The 20,072-nt window shown below is 35.2% G+C and overlaps 2 protein-coding genes across 6 annotated transcripts; one reads left to right on the top strand and one right to left on the bottom strand.

The window, feature by feature from the left end:
* The first annotated feature begins 514 nt into the window (after positions 1 to 514).
* Positions 515 to 5,671, top strand: LOC125876777 (uncharacterized). 5 transcript variants are annotated; one of them, XM_049558021.1, is made up of 9 exons: positions 536 to 731; positions 2,940 to 3,004; positions 3,075 to 3,293; positions 3,374 to 3,511; positions 3,650 to 3,728; positions 4,256 to 4,324; positions 4,431 to 4,506; positions 4,860 to 4,916; positions 5,008 to 5,671. In XM_049558021.1, the coding sequence occupies exons 3-9, from the start codon at positions 3,132 to 3,134 to the stop codon at positions 5,336 to 5,338; spliced, it is 912 nt and encodes a 303-aa protein (XP_049413978.1). In that variant the 5' UTR covers positions 536 to 731; positions 2,940 to 3,004; positions 3,075 to 3,131; the 3' UTR covers positions 5,339 to 5,671. The 5 variants fall into 5 exon arrangements, with proteins under 5 accessions (XP_049413977.1, XP_049413978.1, XP_049413980.1 ...); XM_049558024.1 differs by lacking the exon at positions 536 to 731 and adding an exon at positions 2,343 to 2,481; XM_049558020.1 differs by lacking the exon at positions 2,940 to 3,004 and having other exon boundaries at positions 515 to 731.
* Positions 5,672 to 6,379: 708 nt separating this feature from the next.
* LOC125876594 (citrate synthase 3, peroxisomal-like) lies at positions 6,380 to 19,917 on the bottom strand. Its single transcript, XM_049557814.1, has 13 exons — positions 19,615 to 19,917; positions 18,882 to 19,062; positions 18,566 to 18,651; positions 17,871 to 17,975; positions 8,389 to 8,451; positions 8,125 to 8,234; positions 7,802 to 7,921; positions 7,657 to 7,732; positions 7,451 to 7,524; positions 7,235 to 7,355; positions 7,054 to 7,151; positions 6,852 to 6,975; positions 6,380 to 6,786 (listed from the first exon to the last, which is right to left on the bottom strand). The coding sequence occupies exons 1-13, from the start codon at positions 19,861 to 19,863 to the stop codon at positions 6,655 to 6,657; spliced, it is 1,539 nt and encodes a 512-aa protein (XP_049413771.1). The 5' UTR covers positions 19,864 to 19,917; the 3' UTR covers positions 6,380 to 6,654.
* Between the last annotated feature and the right edge of the window lie 155 nt (positions 19,918 to 20,072).

Genomic DNA, 20,072 nt, shown 5'->3' with positions numbered 1-20,072 from the left:
TATATAATAGGTATATGTATATGTCTATTATTTTAGGTTTGTCAATTGTATATTTGTATAAAGCTTTAATTTGTATATAAGTATATATTAGGAATATGTATACCAATGTTGATTCACAACGACATGGGTGTTAGAGTGTATATCTAATCCGATTTCGATTAAAAAGATCGCGACTTTTTCCTTTAGAAATGAACCGGGAAGCTATATTTCCAGAAATCTCTGCGAGAATCATAGCGGCAGTTCCGCATGCAATACCAAAGGGCTTGAAATCGGAGAAGAAACAATTTAGCTAGTAAAGGCTTGTATTGAGATCAGGTGAAGGAGAAAAACCTATTAATAGCAAACTGATCGAGAGATTTGCTCCTCAATGAAAATAAATGAAACTGTAGCTATTTTATTTATTTTAAATTAATAGTTTGTCATTATGTACCATTTTCCCTAAATCCAAATTCTAAGGCCCAATGTTTGCCTGCCGACAACGGCGCGTACAAGCACGCGCTGAAACGCTTCCAATACTATTTTTGGGATATAACAAACCTTTGTTTGCCGTCTTCCATCAATCGATCAATTTTTTTTTTGGTGTTTCCGATGAATCTTCCGATGCGTTGCAGTTCTTAAACTCAATCGGAATTCAAGTTCCTTTCTCCCTTCCCCTACAAATTCAATTTTTATTTTTCAGATATTCGATCATCAAAGTCCGTCAGGCGAATTCCAGCTCCGATCACATTCCGGTGAGGTTCAATTCTCCTTGTGCTTCTATTTACAGTTTAATTTCTCATGTGGTCCATAATTCCATGTATGTGAATTTCTTATGTTTAATTCCCGTTATTTTTCATTGCCAATGCCTACAGTATTGTTGAATTCAACGATCCAATGGATTTGATTGTTAATTGTAATTGAATTCATATTTCTCTTTCCGATTTTTGTTGACCTAATCGATGCTATGCATAATCCATGAATTATAAATTTGTGAAATTTTATTCACTACTTATATTTTCTTAAAGCTATACCATTGTACAGTTGGATTTTTTTTGAAGTGTTATTACATTGTTGATAGTTGTAGAAGTTTGGACTTGCGTGGAATTATGTATTAAGCAACTAGTTATCGGATACGGACACGTGTGTTGCACGTGTATTTCGAGAGATTTAGTAATTTTGCATAATTACATAAGATTATTGAAACATGCTATGTCACAACATAAGTAAAGCAAAGATTTCATGAATGTGGTAGTTTGTTTAACAATTTGAGAATCCAGCTCGAAATAAGCCAATATGAATTCTCGAGTAATAAAACAAAAATAATTCAATGTTGTCACTATTGCAACTCTAATGGTTATATACCACAAAAGGAAAAAAAAAATTGGAAGTGAAAATTGTGTTGAAAGTGATAAACATTCTAGACTATTGATCATGATTAGATAGATGCACGAGCATCAAAATTAAATGTAGTCTGACACTAAATCGAAGCATTGCTCATGATAGGAGAGTGATGAAAAGAAGAGGAAATTAATAGTTACATTTGGTTCAAACCTAATTAAGCTATTTCTAGCTCAGCCGCCTCCAACTCTCTCTATGGGTCAGACAACTTCCTTAAGTTAGCAGATATCATACTGCTCCCGCAAATGGTGATGTCTCGATTCCCATTGGTCGGTCTGCTTTCCGGAACAAATCCTTGTTCAAGTAAATCTTGAATCAGATTCCTGAAATTTACACAATTTATTTATAGAGTGAGTCCATTTTCTAACGGCCTCTTAATTCAATAGGAAAGTAGCTTCTTGTTATTTTTATTAGAAATTTATAAATCAATCTTCATTTGAAGTTAAAGAAAATAAAAGATCAAACCTTTCTTTAAGGCAATCCAAAACAAAAATAAAAATTATTTCTTACAACTCGCACTTATTCAGAACCCGATAGTTATACTTCTTCTACACAAATGACATTCCTTTCTCTTCCCTTTACTTATATTCTTCCTGATCTTTGCAAATGGCAAGACTAATTACCAAAATACACCTAAACTCATTATATAATTATGAATTAGATTGGTTTTATTTAAAACAAAAATCACAAGAAAATAACCCCTGCGTTTTTGGAATTTTTCTATAGGTGTAAGAGGAACAAATTATTTAGAGGATATGACATTTTTTTATAGTTATGGAGCAAGGCTTTTGAACATCCTTATATACTATCGGAAGAGCATACATCACTTCAATTAAAAATTTAGTATTATTTATTGTCTTGACCCTTAACCTTTATATTCATCTGTTGCTTGAAAAATTCAATTATATGCTTTAAATAAGTTATTAATGTGTTAATTAAATTGTTGCCATTTGGGATTTGCTCAGGAAAACCAAATGGGCAGTTTCCTTTTTAATTTAACATGGAGATTGTGGGCTTTAAATATAGTGAATGGATGGAATGAATGAAAGGAGAAAATCAAGAAAATAAAACTTAATCAAATGACTACTGGACTTCATCTAAAAGGTAAGGAAATTTAGAATGTCATAACTTGTAAAGAATTAAATGTTGTGTGGCATCCCAGCTTAGGATAAGAAGTCCCACATCGGCAAAACAAAGGAGAGATGTTGGGTATATAAGTAAGCATGCCTTACACCCTAGTGGCACGTTCTAAAGTCATGCGGCCCTAGGCCCAAAACGGACAATATCACAAGCAGGTTGGGCCGTTACATGTTGGACTTCAGATTCTAACTTTGTGTAATTAAAATATTTATTGTTTTATTAGATATTTAGTCTGATTTTGTTTTAGTGGAGGGAAGAAATGGTAATCCAACTTGAGCTTCCTACTTTGAGTATGATATATGGTATATGATACTCTGATATGCTATACACAAGCATCAATTATAAATGTTCAAAAATGATAAATGTGAAAACAAGAAATTCAACTGTATCTGTTCAAGGAGTAATTTCTCGAAATTCAACAGGAAACATACAGAAGGTTAGCTGATAAACAGCAGGAAGCTATTGTTTATCTGGTTTAGTATTGAATGTACTAAATGCTTCTAAATTTGGATTTACGTTCTGGATTTTCTTTCTTCTGCTGATTTTTTCATATGAAGGTGTGAGCTGGCCAGAATAGATTGAAACACGTACCGAGACATAAAAGGCGTTTTACAATGAGGTGTAAGGTTCCTTCGCTGGTAGATTTATGTGTTCAGACAGCAGTAGATAATGTGAGATACCTTGGGGATGTTGGTGAAACAGACACTCATCTACTAGAGCGCATTTTGCCTCACTGTTCTCTTGAACAGTTAACACATGTGGAGAATTCGACAGAAGTAAGAAACTGTATGATTAGGTTATCCTCTTGCAGTGTTACATATCAAGTCCATTTTTAATGCTCAAATTCTTCTTTCAGGGAAGAGATCTCAGTCAAGTGACTGATAGACTTTGGAAGAGGTTTTACCAGATTGAGTTTGGTGACAAGAGCATCAATCAGGTGGTCGAGAGAATGAAGAAAGTGAAAGTAACATTTAAATGGAAACAGTTATATGAGGTGATTTATCATATCATATTTTGTTTTTACTCCCTTGTTATGATTTATGATATATGTTTAGTAGTGGATCACATCTTCCTCTTATTGTTGTTACCAAATCATTCTACATTACCAAAGGGTATATCAATATACTTGCAGGCGAAGACAGAGGAAATGGAGGAAACTCAACAAAGGTCATTCGAGAGAATCAAGGAATTGTACCAAAATGAAAATGCCAGTATGTGCTTTACTTCTGTTTCTTTGTTCTTTAATTTGTATTCCCAGTAAGTGGTACCATCCTCTAGTTTTAGTTGAGGCCATAATAAGCTGTCATATATTCAGATGCTGATCTAGACTAATTAGGCTGTTTCCTTTAATAACAATGGGAAATTTTCCAATTACCTCTTAAAGGACTATGTGGGACTTGTAAACTCGTATTACAGAATTCAGTATCAGCTAGGGAGTTCCAAAAATCCTGCCCAGAAATTTTTATTTGGTCTTTTATGGTGATAGGTTGTATAATATGTTTTTTCATGAGCCGAGGGTCTATCGTAACCTCACTACCTTCCAATGTAAAGGTAAGGTCTGTTTACGCACTACCCTCTCCACACCCCACTGGTGGATTACACTGGGGTATGTTGTTGTGTCGTCATGATCATATATGACTTTATCTAGTTCTTGAAACTTGTTTAGTTTCTCTTTTTATGGAGATATGTTGTGAGTTACTATTACTATTGAGATTGAATCTTTGTTATCTGTGTGTAGAACGGCAAAGCCGACAAGTTCGAGTCTGCACAAAGGTTCCCCCTTCTAGCAATAAAAGAAGCTTTTATGGTAGGCTGCATGTTTTCTTTAGATACCTTTTCCTATCAAACTAAACATGTTATGTTAATTTAGAATGCGTGATATTTTTGTTCCTGATTAAAGAGGTAACTTGTAGGTAGTGGACTTGGTAGCAATTTTGGCAACACAAAGAGTCCGTTGATGAAGAAGGCAAAAATAGAGTTTGTCAACAGGTAAGTTTGGCCTCCATTAGAACAATTACATGGCTTCAACATTATTTTATTCATGCAAATGCTCTCTCTTCCCCACTCCATACTGAATGGTCTTTCCCAGTTTTTGTGCTTGTGTTCTTAAACCTGTCCTCCACTGCCACTACCTTCATGGGTTACATCGAATGTGGATTCTTGGTATATGCCGTTTGATTGGAAAATTGTGCTATAAGATATTTTAACAATTCTAGTTCTAACTAAAGAAAACAACTGCTGTTTGTGTATTATTTTTTGTGTTATTTGTGCTATTTCATTTGCCTCTTTGATATAGCCTCTATTTTCATATTGATCACTCTCTCTTCCGCTGTTTCTTTCAGTCGAGAAGTAAAGAATTTAGCTGCTATGAAGAATAAGTCTGTGCAAAGAAATCATAGGTAAAGACATACTTGCAGTTGTTTATACTTGACCATAATCCATTTTATTCTTCTCTAATCTTCTTCTCTTTTTCCCCCCATTTATTCCCAGCCAAGTTTCTTCTATTAAGAAACCAGGTGATTTAGTTTCTTCTCAAGAAAGAGGCAGAGGATATGAGCCTGACACAGCAGCTAGGCGTGATTCCTCCACATATCCTGACACCGCAGCTAGGCGTGGTTCCTCCACATATTCTGACACCGCAGCTAGGCGTGGTTCCTCCACATATCCTGACACCGCAACTAGACTTGGTTCCTCCACATATCCTGACACTGCAGCTAGGCGTGGTTCCTCCACATATCCTGACACCACAACTAGGCTTGGTTCCTCCCCAATGGCTTTGTCAGCAAGATCGAAATTTACAAGCCGGTGGGAGAGAAGTTAGGCTGGCATTTTATGTATCAAAGTTGGCTGTTGAAAGAAAATGCTGAGTAGTGTGTTTTCTGCTACATGAAACCGCAGTTCTGTAATTTTTATAAAACGCCTGAAAGCGCAACTCTGTAATTTTCATAAAACGCTTGGCGTGCTCCGTATATCATACTTAACATCATGCTAAATCCATGATTCTGCAAATAGTGCTCTTGGATTTGTTGTTAAGGTGGATATTCGGTATTCGGTTTTGTAAACAACCCTTTGGATGTTAAACTCTATTTAAGGATCGAGTCCTCTCGGGTCCTCTTAGTTGAAAAATATATTGGGCTATTGCATGATATTGTGATATTGTCTGCGTTAAGCTTTTACGGTTGTTTTTCAAAAGGCCTCATGCCGTTGGAGAATCCTTTTCAGCTTCTGATGTGGGAATTAGTTTGCACATCCAACAATCTGTTCCTCGAATTAAGTTTCACAATCCATCACCATTTATGGGCTACTTTGGAGATTAATTATGTGTAACTCGCATCATTCTCCTACTACTTGTGGGCTGTGGCGAACAAAGTCTGTTGTTTTGCCTGCGTCTTCCATCTACAGGTAAAGGTACTGTATCGACCCAATAAACAACGGGCAAAGGTAAAAACAGCCACACCGTTACGCCATAACTCCACCATCTTCCATCTTCATTCGATATCAATTGTTGGAACAAAATAACCCATATTATATTAGTATATGTATATGATATAATATAATTCATTTTTGGACATTATGAATACAATAAACAATAGATTATATGTATCCATTACAAATATTATTTATACAATAACAATACATTATTTATACAATAACAATACATTATATATAAATGCGGTTATTTTAGTTGAATTCTATTTTCTTATCGCTAGTCCAGTTACATTAGAAGCCCCAACTTAAAAATGGCGTCATATAGTCCATGTTGTGTATACCATATTGATACTAATCTTTTAAACCTTTATAAATGTTTTACACATTTAATATGCGTAGAATTGAATATACGGTACAAAAATAAATTCCAAATTTTCAGATATTCGAAGATTCATTGTACTAACTGATACCCAACCAATCCAAAATTCATATATTTTATACAATCCATAATTCAAAAATTCAAACCAAATATCAGAAAGTTCAAATTTCGATTTGAATTGCCGAAACTATGCCCATCCGAGATTTATTTAACCCTCCACCTTAAGCCGGCCCTCGGACCAACTAATACATTATTACATGCAAAAAGAGCTTGATGTTCTGTTTATCTACAAAATTATCCTGATGTAACGTCTGAAACTGTGAACAAGTCTAGTCACCTGAACCAGCTAACCTCCGCCTGGTGGCGTTGGAGACTGATACCTGACCGAACTTATCCGTCTCGGTTGAAGGTGATCGATCTTGGAGGGGCATATAGTGACGCAACCATACACCAGTATACACCTGAAAAGAGAGAATTAATATCATCTAAACAGAATAAAAGGCAAAAAGGGACCAAGTTAAGTTACCTGTGCTGGTCTCATTATCTTGGTGTCAGGATCGTCAAGGGACTCGCGCCAATGAGCTAAGTAACCAGCCATGCGAGGGATTGCGAATAAAACCGGAAAGAACTCTGTGGGAAATCCTATTGCCCTGTTACACAACTATGTATTACAGTAGTCTACATCATTCTAGACTAAGTTACGTAAAGATTCATGTAACTATGCATACCTGTAGATTAAACCAGAGTAGAAATCGACATTCGGGTACAACTTCCTTTCTACAAAATACTCATCTGAGAGTGCAGCTTTTTCTAGAGCAACAGCAACCTGAAGATAATATATAAGATATATGAAATTGTGGATTGAACATTTTAAAGAATGACATCCACACAGAGACGAGTAAAGCTCACCTCAATTAAAGGATCGCGGCCAACAATGGAAAATACTTCTTCTGCTAGCTTCTTAATCACTTTTGCTCTAGGATCATAATTTTTGTAGACACGGTGCCCGAAACCGGACATCTTACGCTTCCTAGAGTAAAGGAAAAGCAAAAAGAAGTAAAAATGGTTAAGTATGAATAGAAAATTTTCTTTATAAAGAAAGATGACTACCAGAAAATGATGCACCTGTTTTTCACGCCCTCAATGAACTCTGGAATATTGTCAATACTTGCAATCTCGCTGAGCATCCTGAGCACGGCCTATAAACCATTTTAAAACAGCATGGTATGGTGCTACAACCAGCAAGTGATTTGTGACAGGGAGAGTGTGCCCATTATATTTGAAAGCTCGTGTAAAGGAAATTTCATCGTTTTAGTACACCGAAGTTGTACCTCATTTGCACCTCCATGAAGGGGCCCATACAAAGCACCAACCGCTCCAGCTATAGCTGTGTACACATCAACACCGCTGCACAAACATTGGGGTATCAGTAGGCTAAAACTTCTAAGCTTTTTGATAGTGCTAGAAAATGCCTACCTTGATGCAAGATGACGCGCAGCTGCTGTTGAGCAATTCATTTCATGCTCCGCATGTAAAATGAAGAGAATGTCCACTACACGAGCAAGTCGAGGGTTGGGTTTGTAAGACCTATTACCTCTGCATGTTCATGGAGCAAATTGTTAACTTGCCATCCAGATCTTACATCAATAAACAAGAATGTCACAGACCACTACAGTCATACTGTCTCACTGGGTAAAGAAGGAACAATAATTGCTTTTATCCAATTTAGGCATAGCTTAAATTTTCTTTCCAGCTGGAGCTTGATATCAGAGAGAATAAAGTTGAGAAATAGAACTTACAATGAATCTAGCATGTACAAGAAGTTCTCTGCATATGAGAGGTTGTTGGATGGAAGAACAGGTGGCCTTCCAGCCATCCTCAAGTAGGCAGCTGCAGCAATTACAGGTGCCTGCAAAAATTCAGTTAATAGGAGGATGGATTAGTGCAATAATGTAGACAACAGCCAAGGTCATACACATCAAAAGGAACATGAGTTCATGATTTGACTATTCAGCAGTTTAAGCAACCAAGACAAAGTTGAGGGAAAAGCAAATAGAAATAACCTTTCCAAGGATGCGAACTATTTGTTTATCCCTCACTTGTTTTGAATTGTATATATCTTGGCCCTGCATCAACATAAACACACATGATCAGAGCCGCAGAGGAAGAGGGGCATGGAACAACACAATTGAAATCACAAGCAGCGCACTTTCTAGTGTTTCCTTACCCCACTACTCCGACTAGGGACTAGACTTCCCATCCTTCAAGAGAAAAGTATTTAGCCAGCAATCATTTTGTCCGTCATGCTAAAAGATATACAAGCTCTAAGACAAAAGATCCCTAATTTCTAAGATATCTACCAACAATGGCTTGACCTCCTTTATGTAGGAGTAGGAAGCGTAATAGTTAATACAGAGAAGCCTAAGAATAAAAAACATAATCTTACATGGCCCACCATTCTAAAAATAGTAAAACCTTATCCTGTCTAAAAATAGTAAATCCTTAACCCGACACAATTCTATCAAATAAAACTAATGACACACTTCATTCAAACAGAGCCCCACTAACATGTGAAGGAGCCTAACAAAACAAAAGACACATAAAACTAAATATGTTGTTGGGATGAGTAAACATGTGCAAGTAGGTGGATGAGCAGCTTGTAGCCAACTTACAAGCAGGTAAGTACGCTCCCTGTAAGCATTTTGCAAGCACGTGCAAAAGCTACTTATTGTTGTTGACACCCAATTTTGACCCTCCCCAATATAAATTGATCATCGAGCTTCCTAAATTCTAAACGATTTGAAATAATTGGCTTTATAAAATTCAAAAATAGTTTGCAAGTTATTTTAAATAGTTTTGTCACTTATTTTATAATTTTTAGATAATATATATGTTTTACATGATTATGTATATAATTATTATATTTTATGAATATTCAAAAATCGTCTCAAAAAGAGTTTGTTTTATATTCAATTAAATTAATTTGGTTTAAAGTACAAGTTATTTTTTTTTATTTAGTTTAATTATTCTTATTTTATATTATTTTGTTTTATTTAATTTTGTTGATTTGAAAAGCACATTTTATTTAAGTTACGTTATTTTAGTTATGGCCATAGTTTTAAAATAATTAGTTTTATAAAAGTAAAAATAATAATATAGTTTGCAAGATTTTTTGTAATAGTTTTGTCACTTTTCATAAATTTTAGATGATGTACGTGTTTTACATAATTATGTATATAATTAGTATATTTTATGATTATCCGAAAGTTGTCAAAAAAAAAATAATAATAATTATTATTATTATATTTTAGATATATATTAGGAATGATTATAGTTTTGATTTAATAAATTTTATGAAATTCAAAATACTTTCAAGTTATTTTTTTTAAAATAATTTTATCACTTTTTAATAATAAGTATGTATATATTTTTGCAATCACGCCATTTTATAAACATTTGAAAATGATCACAAAAGATTTTACATTTTTAGTTAAATATTTTATTAATTTGCTTTAAGTTATAGTTGTAATTTCGAGTTAACTAGTTTTGTAATTGAATTAATTAGTTTATAATTAATTTAATTATTTTTGTTTTCGTTAAGATTAAGAAGCTCATTAATTAATTTATATTAATTCGTCTTATTTAATTTTTAGCCGATTTCACTAATTAATTCAAATTGGCTATATTTCTTAATCCCAATTGGCTATAGTTGAAATTCAAATGGCCATTTTCTTTTTACAATTCTAGCCCATTTCTACCCCAACCTTAAACTTATTAAGACCAAGTTTTGGGCCCCTTTTCTACCTTTATCCAATTCGTCCAGCCCATTTTTCCCATATATGTAACATTCCCAGCCCAATCTTAACACAAAGAAACCCAATTCAATCAACATACTGCAGCAGCAACAATACATACAACCCAATACGTACAAAACAGACCCCTATATCCCTGTGCATCTTCTTCTTCACACGCAAACGTAGCAAACCCAGAAGTTGCGTCCAACAGTATACGCGACCCCACTGCCCCAATACCGTCTTCTTCACGTGAAAATCCCACCAAATCGGGGATATCTGGCAACCTTATCTCTGGAGAAGAATTTGAATTTCGAATTGAAATCCATTCAAAATTGCATCAAATTTTCCGCCTAATCGACCCTAGTTTTTCTCCTATAAATGCCGGTTTCTTCACGGTTGATGGAGGGGTTTTTTTTAAAAAAAAAAAATTGGATTTTGACATGTTTTGGAGTTCGTTTTACACTTACAAATTATTATTTAGCTCTCTAATTCTAAGTTCCGAGAAGTTCGCAACTCAGATTCTCTTGGCTCGCTGTTCATATTGAGATTTTGTGGTAGAAGAGTCGCTATTCTCAACTCGTTTGTCCTCAGTTCGCTGCCCCGAAAAGGTAATATCCATTTCCCTTTGCTAAGTTCTTTTTCATCTCGTGTTATTGTTGTTTTGAAATTTTCAATTTTTGTGAGCATGTTGCCGCTACTTATTTTCGGATTTCCTTGATGAGGATACAAAGTTATGGTTTTAACACTTGAATATGGCTAAGTGTTACTCTCCTTGCTAATGAAATATGTTGTGTTATTGATCTCCTTTAAGCTATTTTTTATATCAAATTGATCCTGTGCTTTCTTGATCTACTGTTGACGTCCGCTAATTGGTCGTTTGGGTTTGGAGTCGACGCTTTAATTGTTAAGGCATGAAATGTGTCTTATGTGTTTGATTTATGCCTAGAACTGTTTGATTAAGCTTGATTTTTCTTCTAGATTTTAGTGTTTAATAGCATGTTTCCATGACCTATGCACTTCTAGGTGATACTTGTTAAAATGTCCTTTTTGTTATTAGTTTGATCGTGTGTTTACTCTTTTGGTATTCCAAGTCAAGTAGTTAGTAGCTTTAAGTTCGAAGTTTGAGGAAAACTTTAGTTTGGTTGGAATTGTTTGTTACTGTTAAAATAGTTATCCACATGTGTTTAAGATCTCTTTATTAATTAATACGGCAAATCATATGCAGTGTAAAATGGTGTTTGTATGCTGACGGTTTAGCTTTTCTCTGTTTTCTTGATCTCTTTGCTGTTGCACTGTTTTGAATAATATGTTAGAGACCTTCCATGAGTTGTTGCCTACTTCTTAAGGTTCAAATTTCCTTGACTACCTATATCGCGTTTCTTAATCCAACGATACTATTTTCAACTAGTAAAAGGCGTCTGTTCATCTGCCCATATATTTTTTTTTATTTTCTGTTGTGCTCTTCTGTAATGTGTTTTCTTTAATAGAATTTGGGAGTCATTTGTGGGGTCTTAATTGTTTCTCTTTGACTTGTTGCATTGTCCTCTCTAGTTTATAAATATGTTAGTAATATATGTAGGTTTCCATGTTGATCCTCCTTAGTTAAATTTCCACCAAAGACTTTGTTCATTATAACCATTTGTAATTAAGTTATGATTACTTATGATCACTGTAATGCATATTGCTAGTTGCCATACCAATTCATTATTTAAATGGTCATTGTGTTCTCTAATGTCATCACTTTAAAACTTCATGCTGTCCATAGCACTTGAAAAAAAAAAAAAGAGTTAATTTCATAGAATTGGTCTTATGTATTTTGCTTCACCAAAATTGATTTGGTTGCTTTGAATTTTAATGTTTAGCGACTAAATGCCAAGGTTACTCATGCCTCTTTAAGCTTTGCGTGAGTTGATGTTATTCCTCCATTTTGAGTGGGAGTTTAAGTGATATCGATCTTTTCTCATGTCTATTGCTTGATTCATGGTCAAATGCTCAAGTCCTTTTGTTAGTATACGTGTTTATTATTGCCTTTGCTTAGTTTCATGTGGCATTTTTTTTAAGGTTTTAATGACACTGATTCCAATAGCTTGGTCCATTTCTGATTGTAATAGTTGTTCCTTTATCAACCATCTTCATCTAGATCATTAGGCACAAGCTCATTATTCATTTGAACATTCCTAGCCTACTTGCTTATCTATAATTATTATCTAGTATCCTATTTTATCATGTGGGGGTCGGTTTAATTTCAAGTGAAGGTTCTTCCAATATTGTATGTTTTCTCTTTGTCATCTTTGCATATATTGGCATAGTGGGCTAATCACACGTTTTTTTTTTATTTCAATTTTTGATGCTTTAGTTATATTATAGAATTTTAAAATATGCTTCAATCTCTAATTTCTATCTTGTTTTTTTTTATTCTCTTCTATACATGAATGCCTCTTCCTGAGTCTTGGAAGACTCCCTCTCTTTGCATTTCGCGGATTGGGCCCTACAGGCCCAACTCCATATTTTTATCGAGTCCAAAATAGCCGATGAACAGTTCAAAGGCAATACAAGGGGGCTGGAAATTGAAAACAAGTCTCAGAAAGCTGAAAAGGGCTGAGATACAGCCTGTATACAGTGATATATATCGTTATACACTTGTATACAGGTCCAAAAGTGTGAAAATACAGGTCGGAGGCGAAACACAGGTGTTTGGAAGCAAGCGATACATGAAAAGAACTGATATACGCGCTCATATACACTGATATACAGTCAGTGTATACCAAAAACGGGATTGAGTAAATCCCCAGAAATTACAGCGAATTTGGCCCCAAAAGGAGGCCCAAATTCAATTTCTAACTTATTTAATTGTGTGATTATTTATTTATCTGTTTTTATATTTTATATTTTTTATTGCGACTTAATTTAATTAAATTCCCCAAAAGATAAACCATATTCTTTACGTCGGTTTTCTTTAAAAATAATTCATTTTATCAACTCTTATGCTTATTCAAATGTTTTAGTCAAAACTTTCACTCATCTTTAATTAGATTAAAATAATGTCTTGGTTTGTCTACCGAGTTGGGTTCGAATTATTATTTCTAAAAATGACGCAATAAATTTTAATTAACCTAGTTTTGTTAAAATCCTAATTGACCAAGTTGTCACAATTAAGTTCTAATTTTTTTAAAAAAATAAAAAAATTGCTCTTTGTTTAACTATTTTCTCAAAGTTAATCTAATAATGTAAATTATTATTAAATACTTACTTAGTCATTTTCTCAAAAAATGTTAGTTAAAACTTTTATTTTACAATTAATTCGAAATGATTTTCATGCTTTAATATATTAAATTGGTTTAAGTTATTTTAAAATGAATTAAATAAATTCTAATTAGCCTAGTTTTATTAATTTTCTAATCACTTGAACCTTGATTCAAATATTTTCATTTTTAGGTCTCTTCCTCTAAAAAGATAGAATAAAATAGTTCCTTTTTAGTTATTTTTCAAACTTAATCGATTAGTGTAAATTATTATATATTTTTTATGTTATTATTTTTACTAAAAATAGTCAAATATATTTTAAGTCAAGTCGCAGGTCAACCGCATGTTAGCGGACACTTCGAATGCTTAAACCCTTCTCGAAGTGTAAATTGAACCCCGAACCCTCTTTGGTATTTTCAAATGATTTTTTCTGTTTAAATCTTTGAAAATTATAAGTTTTCTTAATTTCTTTAAAAAATTAAGTGGCGACTCTTTCTAAGTATTTCTCAAATTGTTTTATACTTAGAACATTTCAAAAAGTGATTTTTCTAGAAATAGTTAAATTACGACACAACAGAAATGGCGACTCCGCTGGGGAATTTAATTAGGTTCTAACCATAATGACTTGACTCTCTTTGACTGTTTGCTAATATTTGTTGAATTGTTTTACCTCAAATGTGCCTTATTTGCTTAAATTGTGATATCAACTGTCATTGCATGCATATCATTTATTCCGTCAAATGACATTTTTTTCTTTTCACTTAAAGGACGATTATGCGGGCCGCAGTCGTTCGTTAACCAAATTGTTCTCGGGACACCCTAACGAATGTAGTTGGCTACTGGATAGTCAACGGTCGTTAATTGTCTCAGCCCAAGTAGTCCGCTTGGGTCACCAATCCACTTTAAAAAAAAACTCACTCTTAGTCAAACTAGGATAGAGCAAAACCAAATCTCTGAAATTTAGTGCATTGACCTAAGATGACCCAACACCCAAGGCGTGTTGGGCCCATTAGAAAGACCACCTTGAGTCCAAAGGGTTCATGGCCCGAACGGACGTTCATACTTATGTGTTAAATTTGAAAGATGTATACGTTATTTGAAAAGTCATTGTCCCTTAGGGTTATGAGAAGTTCTTAATAGTTTTTTTTCAATCGGAGGAAGATTTTCACAAGCTGCTACCTAGAAGGGATGGACATTCGGAGGCGGTAAGAAGCTCAAGAGCGAAGGACTTTTTATGGAAGTTTAGTTTAGGAATGTACCCCTGCGCGGGACTGATTATTTTGTATCCCTTTTCCCCTATTATGTATCCCCATTCGGTTTATTCGCAAAACTTGTATAAATATAGGTTTTGGGACAATGAAATGTTTCAGATGACGTATATATCTTTCAAATCGTTAGGCCTACCCTTGGCACAAAAGGGTCACATATCTGTTTAGAATGCGCAATATTTGTTTATGTGTTATAACTGCTTGTGTGAATATGTTGCTTCATTTGAAGATATTCTTGCTCACTCTTCTTAAAAAAAAATAAAAAAATATTTAGAACCCCTAAGCACAAATATCAAGTCATTATCGAAAATACGTCCAAATACTCTTCAAGTCTTTAGTTTCCCAATAAATTCGAATTTCATTTTTTAAATCCAACTCTCTCATACCAGAAAAGATTCACCGTCTTAAATCAAAAGAGATTCAAGATTCGAACTACGTTGGGCCTGAATTCTCCTTAGGAGATACGTAGGCAGCCTTTCAAGGCCCGGCCCCTATCTTTTAAAAATTTTCTTTTCCCCTTCATTCTACAAAGAAACATTGAGTTCAGATCAACGAATGCCCAGAGATGCAGCAAGAAGACCTTAGCTCAACGCAATTTAACCTTTTTGAGTCACCAACCCCAACATAAAAACGAGCAAATTCCTGCTTGTTCAAAGTCAGTCCCCATTATTCGTGGGTTAACATGTTCTCAAACAAAGCAACTTTTATATGTTTATCTGCTTTCTATATGATATTTTGCATTATTAGTGCCGAATCAAAACTAACATGTTTGCCTTTGAGTTGTTTTTCTCAACAGGTAGTTAGAACTGGTCTGTGTCGATAAGCTGGCTGATCATCCCTATTTCACTAGATCTAAAGGTCCTACAGATTCCTTCCCCAATCAAAGTTCACAAAAGGGAAAGGTAGCAATGAGTGATAACAACGAAGAAATCAGCCTTACTGATGTCGTGGTGGCTCAACCCGCCCTTGCTGATCAGAATGAACTGATCCTGCAGCTGATGCAACAAATTGCTGAGATGAGGGTCGAGATGCAGAGGAAACACAATTTGCCTCCTCCAANTACAGAATGCCTACATGTAATATGCCCAACTACTTGCAAAACAAGTAGCCTACTCACCTGCTTGCAAAATGCTTAAAAAAAGCTTATCCACCTGCTTGCAAATTGCCTACAAGTTGCCCACCCACCTACTTGCACATGCTGTCACATGCCAACAACATATTTAGTTTTACGCATTTTTTTTTGTTAGGCTCCCACTCGTGTTATTTCACTGGGTATGTTGTTAGGCTCCTTCACATGTTAGTCGGACCCAACTTAAATGAAGTGTGCCATGTTTCGTTTTTATTACAATAGATAGAATTGTGTGCTCGGATAGAGATTTACTATTTTTAGACAAAATAAGATTTTACTACTTTTAGAATGATGGGTCATGTACAATAATATTTTTTATTCTTAGGTTTGTCCATATTAGGCTCTCTACTAAAGGAGGCCAAGCCATAGTTGGTTGATATCTTAATTAAGGATCTTTTATCTTAGAGCTTGTACATCTTTTAGCTTTAATAAAATGGTTGTTTGCTAAACACTTCGCTCTTATTCTTCTCTCAGAATCTTCTCTCTTGAATGAATGAAAAGTACGATCTCTTAGTCGGAGCAAGGAAACACTAGGCAGGTGTGCTTGATGTGATTTCAATGGCTTTCTAAGTTTATCAAACTTAGCTTGTTGCAACTACAATAGTTTTCCGATCTTCTTACTTAACAAAGCATGTAAATCTATTAGTAGAGTAGGACTTGTTCCTAATTTTGAGGGCGTATAGGCCAGAGGGTGCAGCCAGAGCCCATGTTTGTCGGGAAAAGTTGTGCTTGATCCAATTTACTGCTTAGACCGACTTTGGCAAACCATCCTTCGGGTTGCGAAGCCGGGTTTGTAGCAAACTGTCCAATAGAGCACGCTAACCCCAGTCGTAAGAAAGCTATTGTAATTCCAATGTTTGATGTCTACCTATCAATGGTCACCAGCAAGACGAAGTGCTAAACCAAATTATCTATAGACTACTTCAAGATAAGTCCAACTCGTGCAGCAAAATTAGAGCAAGTGTTGAACCAGAGTCTAACTTGTTCTCCATCACACCCTTATTTGAGTGATGTAACAGTATTTTAGCACTCATTCAATTTGTCGCCCTCCATTATAGTTGAGAATCATAACCTCTTACCGACAAATTCAGTATTGAAACAGGACTTCAACACCCTGTCCCCTCCACCCTTTGTTCTATGAAGATGAATCCCTAAGAAGGCCAGGGGAAGCAATTAAAGCTATAGATAAGAGCTGGACAGAAGTAAGAAACTATGTTCCAGTCTCTTACTTGTAAAGAAGCTCAGGTGTCGGCCAAACAAGAGGAAGGCCAAAAAAGATCACTAAAGAGTTCAGCTTGGTCATAAGGAAACGTTTTGTCTTTACCAAACAGTAAAACTGTCATTAAGAAAGAACAGTCAAGTGGGGCCAAGGAGGAGCAACTTAAACTGTCATATGGAATATGAGCATTGGTTACCAGATATGGCTTCATCTTCTTTTATCTAAACATTCAACAAAAAAATAATAAAAGTTATCCTAACAAATCAAAATGAGGGAAAAGAACATCCAATGCAACGAATATATGTAAAGCAAAAACAGATTTTGCTCAGGCAAATGTATTGCCTGCAGATTCACATATATGCAGAATGTGCTAGTGAAATACAGCATCACAATAAAGAGGAAAAGGAGGCACAAAAGCAGGGGACTTCAAAATTTTACTTACCCTAAGAGCTGGATTGGCATCAGGATGAAATACAGAGAGAGCACTCATAAGTCATAGCACTAACAAGAACATCCAAATTCAATGAATACATGTAAAGCAAAAAAAAAAAGATTTTGCTCAAGAAAATATATTGCCCCCGATATATGCAGAATGTGTCGGTTAATACAGCATCATCACAGCAAAGAAGGAGAGGAGGGTACAAAAGTTTGGAACTTCAAAATTTCACTTACCCTAAGAGCTGGATTGACATCAGAATGAAGTATAGAAAGAGCACTCATAGCACTAACAAGAACATCCAATGCAATGAATACATGTAAAGCAAAAAATAGATTTTGCTGAAGCAAATATGTTGCCTCCGGATATATGCAGAAGGTGCCGGAGTAATACAGCATCATCACAGCAGAGGGGGAAAGAAGGGTTCAAAAGTTGGGAATTCAAAATTTTGCTTACCCTAAGAGCTGGATTGGCATCAGGATGAAAGATAGAAAGAGTGCTCATAGCACTAACAAGAACACCCATCGGGTGAGAATCATGAGGCATTGACTGTATGATATCCTGCAACACAAGATTACACTATTATCTCAGCTACTCTACACTCAAAACCATTCACATTGAAATGATTATGAAATCGCAAGGAAATACATGAAATGTGGTCTGACCATCTGGAAAAGTATATCTCAGACGCATAATATATATGACGAAGCGTGATCTTAGGACAATTTGGTGGAACTGGGTTTTCCGTTCGACACTCTGGGCTCTCCTTTTATACAAGGGAAGGCACTGAATGCTAACATTGCAGTTCATATATAGCAAAATAATCAAGCTCTCTAGAGCTAAGTTCAGACAGACAAAAGTCTGAAGAAATCTATTTTAGCCACTTGATTCGCCTGGAACAACAATGCCTGAGACCAGCAAGCTACCCGATGGGACGAAAAAACAAACATGTCTAATACGTACACGCCCTTGGTTTTTCAGAAGCTTCATGCTTAAGGGGTGACACTTCTAAGGTAAGTATAGCAAGAAATGTACAACAAAGAGATTGTAACCCGTCTTCTAAGATAATGAACAGCGTTTGAGAGTGGAACTAAACCAATATCCTAGCACACAAATTAAAGCTTTCTTCGAAGATTAAGATATGATCATACCAAAACTCCTTGAGGGACTGCTGAATGATGTGAAACTGCAAACTCCCAGTCTGATAATTGGTTCTCAGATGGTAAATTACCATACACTGCATAATTCAAGTAACGCGATTGATAAAATATAAACCATCTTATGAAGAAAAACTGTGGAGTAACATAAACCAGCTTATGAAGCAGAAACTTGGAGCAACAAACTCTTCTAAAGATAATAACAAGAACAATCACTGAAATTTACAAAAAAAGGAGTTCAAGAAATCTGTTATGCATTAGAAGTGAGCCTTAAGAATCTGATTATGTAAATTTCATTATTAACACTTACTTAAAAGATAAGCCACTTCTAAGAAGGAACTTCGCTCAGCCAACTCCTCAATCGGGTAACCTCGATACCTGAGAACCCCTGCATCACCATCTATGTAACATATTGATGAACGAACGGGTGCAGTGTTGAGATAGCCCGGATCATAGAGCTTGATACCCTTATCATTGTATCCAGTAGTTATCTATATAACAAATTAACAATTATATCAGATGTAACACTCTTCCAATAAAACATAAGGATGATAGAGGAAACACATGATCCTCGTATAACAAGAAATTTTTTCACAGAATAACTGAACAACCCCACACATTGGTATTTGGTAGTGAAATTCCTCCTTTAAAACTGCAACCATACATATACATGTCGTATAATTCCTATAAAACCAAATAGAATAGCTGTCTATCAAAACTCCTTAAAGGAACTCGAATTTTTTCAAGGACTAGAGCGAACAACAGCTTGTTCAGATAGTTGTTATTTAGGTGCACTGTATCGTTCAGGAGTCTGAAGAATAAGCTCACGATATTATTTTTAAAAAAGTATTGTACTGGGCAGAGCTTACAATATTAAGATAACACGCAACCAGATGTTACAATTTGCAGATATAATCCTGTCAAAATAGTAGAGTACGGAATACAACTGATATATAAAAAAGTTGTGCAATGGGACTTTCAATCATATTTAAACCAACTACACAACGCAACAAACAGTAAAATTCGAAAAAATAGAAGCTTACTTTCTTAAAGTCGGTGGCTTTAACAGTGCCTTCCTTGGTAACCGGAACCTGATACTTCTTACCCGTCCTCTCATCGATGACTGTCAAGTTGCCTTTCAGATTAGGCGGCGGCGACACGGCAGCGGTTGGTGCGGATACAGAGGAAGTTTCCAGAACAGGGGAGGAGGAGGAGGAGTAATCGGTGGCGAGATGAGCTGTGATTACCGATAACCGACTTCGAGCAACAGCTGAAGAATTCCCGCACTCCATTATTGTTACTACTAAATAAATTCTTATCGGTTCGGTTCAGTTATTTGTATTCTCAAATGCATATTGTGTCTCGTTTATTTATGAACAAAATTTGTAAATCTTCTCATGAGGACGTTCATATTCTAAACACGTGTAGTGCTTGGTTTAGCTCCAACTAGCTATATATATCCATTACTTGGCGTTTTAATATTTTGGCAGAGCAATTCGGT

Source organism: Solanum stenotomum, chromosome 9 (genome assembly GCF_019186545.1).
Source record: "Solanum stenotomum isolate F172 chromosome 9, ASM1918654v1, whole genome shotgun sequence".
NCBI lineage: Eukaryota > Viridiplantae > Streptophyta > Magnoliopsida > Solanales > Solanaceae > Solanum > Solanum stenotomum.
This window is presented reverse-complemented; position numbering and strand designations above follow the sequence as displayed.

What these genes read in the sequence shown, in the direction of transcription:
- LOC125876777 (XM_049558020.1), top strand. Translation starts at nt 3,132, where the DNA reads ATGAGGTGTAAGGTTCCTTCGCTGGTAGATTTATGTGTTCAGACAGCA. An exon ending in GTACCAAAATGAAAATGCCA is followed by an intron (nt 3,729 to 4,255) that starts GTATGTGCTTTA and finishes ATCTGTGTGTAG; the next exon opens with AACGGCAAAGCCGACAAGTT. An exon ending in TCTGTGCAAAGAAATCATAG is followed by an intron (nt 4,917 to 5,007) that starts GTAAAGACATAC and finishes ATTTATTCCCAG; the next exon opens with CCAAGTTTCTTCTATTAAGA.
- LOC125876594 (XM_049557814.1), bottom strand. Translation starts at nt 19,863, where the DNA reads ATGGAGTGCGGGAATTCTTCAGCTGTTGCTCGAAGTCGGTTATCGGTA. An exon ending in TTCATGGAGGTGCAAATGAG is followed by an intron (nt 7,525 to 7,656) that starts GTACAACTTCGG and finishes AATGGTTTATAG; the next exon opens with GCCGTGCTCAGGATGCTCAG. An exon ending in AGATAATGAGACCAGCACAG is followed by an intron (nt 6,787 to 6,851) that starts GTAACTTAACTT and finishes CTCTCTTTTCAG; the next exon opens with GTGTATACTGGTGTATGGTT.